The 10,740-nt window shown below is 46.2% G+C and overlaps 1 protein-coding gene across 3 annotated transcripts; it reads right to left on the bottom strand.

Annotated features, from left to right (window-relative positions):
• Positions 1-1,897: 1,897 nt before the first annotated feature.
• Positions 1,898-3,510, bottom strand: C1QL2 (complement C1q like 2). Of its 3 annotated transcripts, none has more exons than XM_044666629.1 (3): positions 3,115-3,510; positions 2,815-3,063; positions 1,898-2,077 (listed from the first exon to the last, which is right to left on the bottom strand). In XM_044666629.1, the coding sequence occupies exons 1-3, from the start codon at positions 3,508-3,510 to the stop codon at positions 1,898-1,900; spliced, it is 825 nt and encodes a 274-aa protein (XP_044522564.1). The 3 variants fall into 3 exon arrangements, with proteins under 3 accessions (XP_044522564.1, XP_044522565.1, XP_044522563.1); XM_044666630.1 differs by having other exon boundaries at positions 2,815-3,041; positions 3,102-3,510; XM_044666628.1 differs by having other exon boundaries at positions 2,815-3,510.
• Between the last annotated feature and the right edge of the window lie 7,230 nt (positions 3,511-10,740).

Consider the following 10,740-nt stretch of genomic DNA (forward strand, 5'->3'; position numbering starts at 1 on the left):
GCAAATATGGACAAGTACAAAAAAAGGTTACTTTCCAAACAACATGGTGCTGAATTCAACCATTACATGAAATAATAACAATAAAATTCTGTTTATGGGAAAGGGGACGTTGCCCTCAAATTCCTTTGTGTTGACACAGCCCCAACAAGTAAACGATTTCTGAACTTACACATATGTTTTACACAATCTGGAATAGACTCGTAATGTCAGAGCATTGACTTGTGTCCACAAAACTCCATACAAAAAGTGAAGTGGAAGATGATGGCAAGTGTCTTGAATATTAACATGCAAGAAAAATGTTTAATTCACTCAATTAGAATCTTTGGGGTAAAATGTTTTGGGGGATCTCAATGATCCAGATAATTACCTTGATTTTACATGGTTCCAAAATTAGCATAAGAATGAGTGGAGGGGGGGAATGTTTTGACTTGTGTGTGTGTGTGTGTGTGTGTGTGTGTAATTCTAAGTATGTGATACATTTTCCTTTTCTAGCCAAGCAACTAAAAGAAAAAGGAAAAACAAAAGCAACCAAACCCCTCTACTTTTCAGGGGGGAAATTGTTTTCCTTATTCCTTCCCTGATCATCAGTCACCAGCCAGTGACCTTTCCCCTTTCCTCTCTTTCACTCTCTCCCCACGGAATAAGAAGGTAATCCCAGGCAAGATGGCAAAAGGCAGAGCCAAGTTGACAAAGACAGGTGAGGAGGTAGCTTGAAGGACTGGAAACAGAATGCCAGCTGGCTACTCTTTCCTGGATTCAGGCCACTTATCTGGAATCTGTCATTTACTCCCAGAAGGCCCCAGGAGCTCAATAGTATATAGTTCATGGTGTAAGAGTCCCGGCTACATTTTACAGAATCACAGGTTTAAAGTTAGAAGGGACCTTAGAAGCCATGTCGTCCCACTTCCTGGTAAACTGGAGTTCAAATAGTTTCCCGTTTGGAGAGATCTCTTAAAAATAGGTGCTGAGATAAACACCCAAGAGACCCAGGAAGGTGGAGTGAAACCATTCTCTCCTCTAATCTGTGACTTGCCTCCCTCCTGGATCCCTTCCTCTCCTCTGACGTTCACATCACCTCCTCTAAAAGAGAGGAGAAGTAGTCGGAGATGGGGTGCTGTGAGCAAGATTGGGGTGGATCCTGGATGAATATAATGGAGCTCTGAGGGTGGGGAGGGAAAGGGACTGGCTAAGCAATGCTGACAGAGACACAAAGGAGGCCGTTGTCTAAAAACACAATTTAATGTTTCACAGTTTGAGTGAGGCGCGGTTTGTTTGTTGGCTGTTTTGTTAGTTTCTGTTGGCGTTTGCTTGGTTTGATTTTTGCGGACAAACACAGACATTCGCACAAGTATTTCATTTCACAAAGAATGACGCCTTTGCAGAGCTCCTTACAAATAAGTGTCGATTTAGGCCCAAATCCCAGGCAAAGGCTCCCAGGAGATTCCACTTCAGAAAGATTTCAGAACCGAGTAAAGGAAGGGGAAAGAAGTTTTCCTTTGCCCGGACTTGTCCATCCTGATCCGTCTTTTTGCTTTTGTTTTTGTTTTTCCACCATAGTTTCTGTAAGTGTGTAGGTAGCTACTTTTGGTTCCCTACACCCCATCCCGATCCCCTTCCTCTCCTTCCCCTTCCCCCAGCGACGATGGGCGAATCCTGAGCCAGAACTCTGTCTGGGGCCCCAGAGGAGCGAGCGAGTGAGATTACAGATACACGGATGGCAGGCTAGGGGAGTAGGGACTGACTGACGGGTTGGAGGAGAAATGTGGTTTGGTGACTGTCCCAACTGAAATGTGACGAGTTGCCATGAAGTGACAGGGTCCTGCAGAAAAGGGCTGCACCCCAAGCTCCAGCCGAGGAGGGAAAGGGGGTGGAGTGCGCCGGTCCCCTCTCCCACTCCCTAATCAGGATATAAAAGAAAGCCAGAGAAAGTGCTGTACTTGTTGTTGTTACCACCATGCGCCTTGCCCCCGTCCAGCTTCACGTAGACCTCGTCCCCGGAGTCCAGGTGCAGCACCACGCTGTTGCTAGCGTAGTCGTAGTTCTGGTCAGCGTCTTGGGCGATGGCGCTGGCACGGACCTGGGGAGATGGAGCCGGCGGGGGCTACTTGGAGTGAGGCACCCCTTTGCCCCTCCCCCCGCCTCTGTGGCCTCTCCCGTAGCCCATTCTCCCTAACCCCTTGGTGCCCGCGGCTCCCCCTCCTACTGTAGCCTACAGAGGACCTCTCCATACCCCAGTCCTCAGTGGGCTTCTCCTCCAACTTTGGCAACCCCCTCTTTTCTGCTGCTTAGTTGGACTTTACGGAGATGGGTGTGGAAGGCGGAGGAGGAAAGGTGAAGGCTGGGTAAGGTCCTGGGGTCGGTGAGGCAGAGTGCCCGGGGCTAGAAGAAAGGAGAACTCTGCGGAGGACCTCAAGTTGAAAAGACTAGTTGACTATTTAGCCCAGCCTAGGGACCTCAAAACTAAAGAATTTCCCAACCACAGGTTAAGAGTCGGGGCAGGAGAAGGGTAGGAGGCGCCCAGTGCGCAAAGTCGTTTCATACTGGGGGATCCTGGATGTGCAGGGGCTCCAGACACCCGCAAATCTTAGTCTTACCGGAGACCCCAAGCCAAAGCTCTTTAGCAACATAGGAACCCTAAATGAGCGTCCCCTTTCTAGCCAAAGGGCCCGGGAGGAGGTGCGTTCTGAGCGCGCTAGTGTCCCGGGAGGAGGCTGACTTCGGAAACAGAAGAATAGGGGAGGATGAGGGTAAGGACCCTGGAAAGAGATGGGGGAGGGGGGAGAAAAAAGTGGGTAATAACAGAAGGAGACTGACCTGCCCGTTCTTGCAGAGGTCTGCCCACATACTGGTACCATCCCCGCCTCGCATGAGGATGTGGTAGGTGAAGAAGTAGATCCCTCGCACTTGACAGCTGAACTTGCCGGTAGTCGGGTCATAATGGTTGCCCAGGTTGGTGACCACGTCGTCGAACTTGAGTACTTCGTAACCTTCGTGGGGGCTCTTCAGGCCCACGTAGAAAGCTATCTTGGGACCACTGAAAGCTGCACTCAGTGCCCCGGTCACCTCGCCGACGTCCCCGCCGCCCCCTACTCCTCCACCACCAATGGCCCCGACGCTGCCCCCACCTGCCCCGCCCGCAGCCAGCTGCAATCCGGGCATCCCGGGTTTTCCTGAGTCTCCTTTCTCTCCCGGAGGCCCTCTTGGTCCAGGGGGTCCTGGCTCTCCTGGGGGACCTCGGGGGCCCGGTTTCCCTGGCCGGCCAGGCTCTCCTTTGGGTCCCTGGATGAATGGGGGCGGAGGGTTGGCACTCAGGTCCTGCATGACTTCCAAGGCAGCTGTGCTAGGACCTGGGGCCGCTTTGCTGCCTGGACTCCCAGGCCCTCCCCCGGGTCCCCCGCTGTAGGGGTCGCAAATCATGCGGCAAGTTCCCATCATCTCGTAGTGCGCCGAACTGGGGGGTGCAGCCTGCAGCAGCAGCAGGGGAACTGCGATAAGCAGCACCAGGGCCATGGCCAGCAGTACGCCGACGGCGGCCAGGCAGGCGCGCCTCCGCCTCTGCCAAAGCCGGGAGGCGACAGCGACCAGGTCCTCTTTTCCTGGAGAAGTAATGGTGAGGCGGTGCGGGTCACCCCGCTCCCAGCAAAGAGGGGCCGGCTGAGCTGAGTCGGGGCCGCCTCCCCGACGTGTGGATTCCCACGCTCCCCCTCCAGCACCTAGCCGCCCCGCTGAACTTCAGCGGGAGCGCTCCGGACCCGAGCCTTCTGGCCAGCCGCACTGGAGCTGTTTCAGAGAGCCTCGGAGCCCGGCGGGCATGGTGATGGCATGGTGATAGGTGCCCGCAAGCTGGAGACGCACCCCTAGCACACAGGGACCGCGGATCCGGCTTCAAGTGTTCACCCCGGCGTATGGCTGGTGCTTCGGAGCTCTGCCTCTGCCTCTGCCTCTGTCCCTGGCTCCAGCTCCTGGTTGTGAGTGTGTCTTTCTCTCTTCTCTTCCCGTGGCGCTCTCTCTCTCTCTCTCTCTCTCTCTCTCTCTCTCTCTCTCTCTCTCTCTCTCTCTCTCTCTCTCTCAAGGAGGGGAACCCAACCAGCCTGACGTAAGGAGTCCGGAGGTAGGCAGGCTACAGGAGCTCTAAGGCAGCAGCAGCGGCATCACAAGGGAAATGGGTGTCTCATCATCACCCACCACCACCATCATTAAGAACAGCATCATCCATCCTATTCATAGGGAAAGGAGCGCTGTCTCTGATTCGAGCAACTTTGCTCAACAGTACAGAGATGCCACAAGTGAATGTGCTCTGTGAATGCATTCGCATACCAAATAATGCACTCAGAAAAATACGACACATTCTTGCTCATCCTCACACACCCATAGGCAAATAGATTATAAAGTCAGAGAGTGGAAAGAGGACAGGATTAGTAGTCATCAGATCTGGATTCCAATTTTGACTCGGCTAAAGAACAGGTTGTGACCCTGAGCAAATCACTTCCCTTTGAGGTTCAGACCTCAGTTTCTCCACTCTGTAAATTAGGGGGAATAGTACTCACATTTATTATGTTATATACTGCTAGGTGACTGCAGTGATAGAGTGCTAGGACTGAAGTCAGGAAGCCTCATTTTCCTGTGTTCAAATCTGGCCTCAGATATTTCCTTGCCCTAGTAGTTCTGGGCAAGTCACTTCACTCTCTTGGCCTCGGTTTCTTCATCTGTAAAATGAGTTGAAGAAGGAAACAACTGACCACTCCAGTATCTTTGCCAAGAATACTCCAGCTGGGGTCATGAAAAATAGACACAATTGAAGAACAATTACTGTCAAGAGAATCCTTAGTAGTGATAGTGGATGTAGTAACAATAAAGTTGGTGCCGGGCCCTAATTCACTGTGCTTCCAACAAGACTCCAGTGACTCCATACTAATATGTTTGTCTTTCAGGTACATGAAAAGAGTCTCCTGACTCCATCAGCTGTCCTTAAAAACAAACAAACAAACAAACAAAAAAGCAAAACTTAAGGCTCATATCTAAAATCAGACTCTCTCCCTGCCCTCCTCATTTGAAAGATGAGGGAGGCCTTGAAGGCAGAAGTGATTCACTGAAGGGGACAGAATTAACAGAGCCAAGCTGGGATTTGAACTTGGACCTTTTCTTTCCATGTCCTGTGCTGCTTATCATCTCAGAATGCTCCAGACAAGAGCATGTTCAGTGTACCCTCTGCCAAGGCATGCACCTCTACACACACACACATACACACCCCACATCCCCAAAGATGGGTTTCCCTTTTCTTTCTCCAAAGCCCTGAGAGAACACACAAAAGAGCCCTTCCATATCAGAACCTCTTTCCTCAGGTGCAACAAAACATGGATCAGATTTGTGGACAGAAGAACTCTATTCAAATCTTGGCTTTGTTACCATCTGTATGACTTTGGGCAAATCTTTCAAACTCTGAGCCTTTATTTCATCAGCTGTAAAAATAAAGTCATTGTTCTGGGTTCAACCAGAAATTCTCTAGCTTTGTGACCCTGGGCAAGTCACTAAACCCCAAATGTCTAACCTTACCGTTCTTCCACCTTGAAACCAATATTTAGTATCGATTCTTAGACAGAAGACAAGGACATTTTCTGTTGTCTTTTTTTTTAATGAAATCCTGTTAGATTTGGTGACTTTGAAAATCTCTCCCAGTGTTAATTCAGTGATTCTATGTGAGCACTTTGGTTTGGGTTTCCATTTGAGAATTAACTTTTACAAACTATGCCAGTGATGATTTTCTTTTTGATTCCAGCTCTAAAGAGAGAAAGACATAGAATCTCTGATGAGGGCTTCCAAAGCCCCTCTAGGAAGCTCTTCCAGCTTCCTCCATCATCGTCACGAAGTTAAGTCAAAGAGGAAAGGAATGACACACAGAGCTCATTCCCTGAGTCATAATGTTTGTTCCCTCAGCCTCCTCTGCCCTGTTCTACCAGCCTGAAATGCCTGACATACATCCTCATCAACTAAGTGGAGCTTTTACCTTCTGCTAAGTTATCCACAGTGAAAATTCCCTTACCCTCAAAGCTCAGGATATTGTTTCTCATCAACAGAAATAATAATTGGGGGCAGCTAGGTAAGACAGTGGAAAGAGTGCCAAGCCTGGAGTTAAGGACATGGGTTCAAATCTGACCTCAAACACTTCCTAGCTATGTGACCCTGGTCAAGTCACTTAGCCCCCATTGCCTAACTTTTACTGCTCCTCTGTCTTGGAACCAATACACAGTATTGATCCTAAGATGGAAGATGAGAGGGTTTTTGTTTTTTTGTTTTTTAAATATTTAATAATGGGGGAAGCTAGGTAGAACAGTGGATAGAATTCCAGGCCTGGAGTCAGGAAGACCTGGGTTCAAATGTGACCTCAAACACTTCCTAGCTATGTGACCCTGGGCAAGTCACTTAATCCCCATTGTCTAGTACTTAACCAATACAGAGTATTGATTCTAAGCAGGGAGGTAAGAATTTTTTAAAAAGAATGAACATTAATTATACCACCTCACACTCAAATGGTGCTATATTTTTCTCTAGAATCAATTCAACATGTCTAAAATTGAGCTCATCTTTCTTCTTCCAAAATCTATTCCTCTTCACTTCCCTGAGGATGTCAGGTGAACTCCTTAAAAAGAGGTAGTCAGTCACCCATGCTCAGAACCTTACAATCATCCTTGATTTGTACTTTCCCTCACTGTCCACATCCAATGAGCTGTGAAGTTTGGGTCAATTCTGCTTTCTTTGCCCACATTTTCTGCTATCTCCATTCCCTTGTTCTTCATGGTAATGGTCTTCTAACTAGCCTCCTGCCTCCACATTCTCCCCACTTCCCTTTCCTTCCCCTAGAACACGGTATAGTGCAATAAGACAGCATGACAGAAGGAATAAAAGTCTGGACTCAGAGTCAGAAGTAGAGAAAAGAGTGAGTTAGAAGACCTGGGATTGTGTTCCCAGTTCTGCCGCTTACTAACCCTGTGACCCTTCACTCTTTTACCCTTATTTTCTTCAAGATCATTGGTTTCTCCAAATCTGGGAAAGGTAGATAATAGCAATATACATCTACCTCACTAGGCTGTGAAGATAGTGAGGAACAAGTGAGAGAATATAAATAAAACACTATGCAATTATTAAGATATTTATGCTATTATTCATCTTCCACATTGCTGCTAGAAAAATATTTCTAATGCAGAGTTTGGACCAAAGAGTTCCCCATTGTCTACTAAATAAAGTCTAGACTCTAGCCTAACATTCAAGGCCCTTCTAAATTTACCTCTACTCTCCCTCTCCAGACTTTCCTGCTTATTTATGTATTCTATGCACCAGCCAAACTAGATTACTCATCATACTTCCAAAATAAGATACTATAACTCTATGCACCCCAATTTGTCCCACTGTGTTTTTCTTTATCAGTGTTCTTTGGAGCTCCTTTCTTCCTCTTTTCTTCCCTTCACCCCATCCTGTTTTAGCTCTTTCCAGTTGCAATTGATCTTTCTTTTCTGCAAAATATCCCCCTAGCCCCCCCCCAATTATTGATACTTCTCAGCTTCTTATATTATCGTTCAATTGTTTTTACTTTGTGTCTGACTCTTTGTGAACCCCATTTGAGGTATGTTTGGCAATGATTCTGAAGTGGTTTGCCATGTCCTTCTCCAGCTCATTTTACAGATGAGGAAACTGAGCTCCAAATTGTTACGTGACTTACCCAGGATCACACAGCTGGGAAATGTCTCAGGTCAGATTTGAACTCAGGGAGATGAGTTTTCCTGACTCCAGGCTGGGTACTCTATGTTTTGCATCACCTAGATGCCCATAGCCACTTAGACAGGAAAAATAATTGGATGTCAAATCAGACATGCAAATTAAAATCCTAGATCTGTCATTTAGTACCTGTCTGACTTTGTAGAGGTCAGTTATCCCCTCCACGCCTCAGTTTCCTAATCTGCGAAATAACTTATTGGACTAGATACCTTTTAAATTCCTTTCCAGGTCTAAATCTATGGTCTTATGATCTCTTGTGCTCTTGCTTTTTTTAAAAATCCTTGCCTTCTATCTTAAAATGGATACAAGTATCATTTCCAAGGCAGAAGAGTGGTAAGGGCTATGTAATTGGGGTTAAGTGACTTGCCCAGGGTCACACAGATAGGAAGTGTCTCAAGGTAAAATATGAACCCCAATCCTCCCAGCTCAGGGCCTGGCACTCTATCCACTAAGTCATCTAGTTGCCCCTTTATTTATTCTCATATAATAATTACTTGGGTATCTGTCTTACCTCCCCATAAGATCTTTGCAGGCAAGGTCTGTTGTCTTATTTTACTTCCTAACTTCTATACTTCTAACAGTTTTCTATAGACATACTAAGTTTGTGTATGCAAAGATGAAGGACTTACATGGTGCCTTCCCCCAAGAAGCTTATCATCTAGTATGGAAGGGGAACAAAAAACAAATACCCAAATAACTGAAATGCAAGCCAGAATATCATCATGGCAAAGAAAAGGTACAAGTAAAGTGATATAAGAGACTTAACTGAGTGGTCAAGGAAGACTTCATAGGGGAAACTGTGCCAGAGCTGGTCCAAAGGAAAGAAGGACAGAAAATAATTGAGCAGAGAGATCATGTAGATATTTATCTACTTATAGATTATATCCCCATTTCCATGAGGTCCAGGACTGTTTTTTCTGTTTGCCTGTTTTGTTTTGTTTTTGTATTCCAAGTGTTTTACATGTAGTAAGTGATAATAAATACTTACTGGATTGGATTAAACTGGCTAAGCTGGTAAGTGGGAACAGTTAGGTGGCAAAGTGGATAGAGGGGCAATCCTGGAATCAGGAAGACCTGAGCTCAAATCTGGCTTCTCAGGTACTTGCTAGCTGTGTGGCTCTGGAAAAGTCCTTTCACCCTATTTGCCTCCATTTCCTCATCTGTCAAATGAGCCAGAGAGGGAAATGGCAGACCACTCCAGGATCTTTGCCAAGAAAAATCCAGTGGGGTCATGAGGAGTCAGTCAAGGTTGAAACAACAGAACAAGTGGGTGGGTGGTAGGCCCTTAATAAAATCTGAGTGGATGAATGAAGAAATACAAGGAGGAATCACTTTCAGCTTCGTGTCATCTGATAAACAGTGTGGTATAATGGAAAGAGACAGTCAGGGCTTAACTCTGGGTTCTCCCAGTTACTGTGCAGCTAAAAGCAAGTTCCTTAACTTCTCTGAGCCTCAGTTTCCTCATTTGTGAAGCAGGGATAAAAATATCTGTATTTCACAGGCTTATTGTCAGAAAAGTGCTGTGTAAACCTTAGAGCACCGTACGAATACAACCTCAATGGATTAAAACCACCTTTTATATACTGCTGTTTTATTTTTAATCCACAGTTCAAATTTAATCACTCTAGGGAACTCCTCATTGAGAAAATGTCCTCTTCTAGTACAAATCAACAACTTTGAGTTTTAGAGACTTGTCCTAGGGCACAGAGAAGCCAGTTACTTCTATCGTCTACTCCACTCTATAAAGGACTATACTACTGTACTCTGTCTACACTAAATTCAAATTCACTAGACCTACTACTCTAAGAGGCAGCATGATGTAGTGAATACAGATCCAGCTACAAAGCCAGGAATGAATGAATGGGTGAGTGAGTGAATGAGTGAAAACGTATTTATTAAGTGCATAGTATTGTCTTTTGCTAAGCACTAAGGATACAAATAGAAAAGTAAGACAGTCCCTGTTCTCAGAGAGCTTACGTTCTAGGGGCAGTTAGGGGGCTCAGTGAATGGAGAACCAAGCATAGAGATGGGAGGTCCTAAATTCAAATCTGGTCTCAGTCATTTCTTCATAGTATGACTCTGGGCAAGTCACTTAACCCCTACTGCCTAGTTCTTACCACTCTTCTGCCTTGGAACCAATACACAGTCTTGATTCTAAGATAATATGTAAGGGTTTTTTGAGAGAGAGAGAGAGAGAGAGAGAGAGAGAGCTCACATTCTGATGAAGAAGACAACTTATCTAGAATGTTCTCATCAAATAAAAATGTCCTACAATCTTTAGGGTGAAGCAGTGAAGCTCATAATAATGCATTGGGTTAATGTTATTTCCATTAACAAAATCTTGTCAAGGGGGTAGCTGGGTGGCTCAGTGAATTGAGAGCCAGGCCTAGATACAGGAGGTCCTGGGTTCAAATCTGGTCTCAGATACTTCCTAGCTGTGTGACCCTGGGCAAGTCATTTAACCCCCATTGCCTAGCCCTTACCATTCTTCTGCCTTGGAACCAACAAATAGTAGTGATTCTAAGATGGAAGAGATAAGGATTTAAAAAATCAAATCAAACCATAGTTTCTGTTACTGAACCATTTGACAGTTCTGAGGACTTTGGTGGCAAGTACTTTCTTTTCTAGGTCTTCATTAGCTGTAAGTGAAGACACAGCTGCCAGGCCACATCTCCATGGGCATTGTTTCCTGGGGTGATGGCTGTTGGGAACTGAGCAGGGAAGCATGACTGGGATCTAGAGGGTAGGGTATGGGGCCCATGACTATCATCATCATCCCTGACTCAAGTCACCTCCTGTCTCTCCCTTAGGGTGAACTGCAGCTTTAGCTAGACTATGTTCAAATCCTGTCCCCAACATCTACTGGCTGTGTGTCACTGGGCAAGACCTAAACCTCTCAATGCCCTAGGCACCTCTTTATGACTATAAGTTGGAGAGAATATATCCATGTGCATCAGAAAAGGGAGTATC

This window comes from Gracilinanus agilis, chromosome 3, assembly GCF_016433145.1.
Source record: "Gracilinanus agilis isolate LMUSP501 chromosome 3, AgileGrace, whole genome shotgun sequence".
NCBI lineage: Eukaryota > Metazoa > Chordata > Mammalia > Didelphimorphia > Didelphidae > Gracilinanus > Gracilinanus agilis.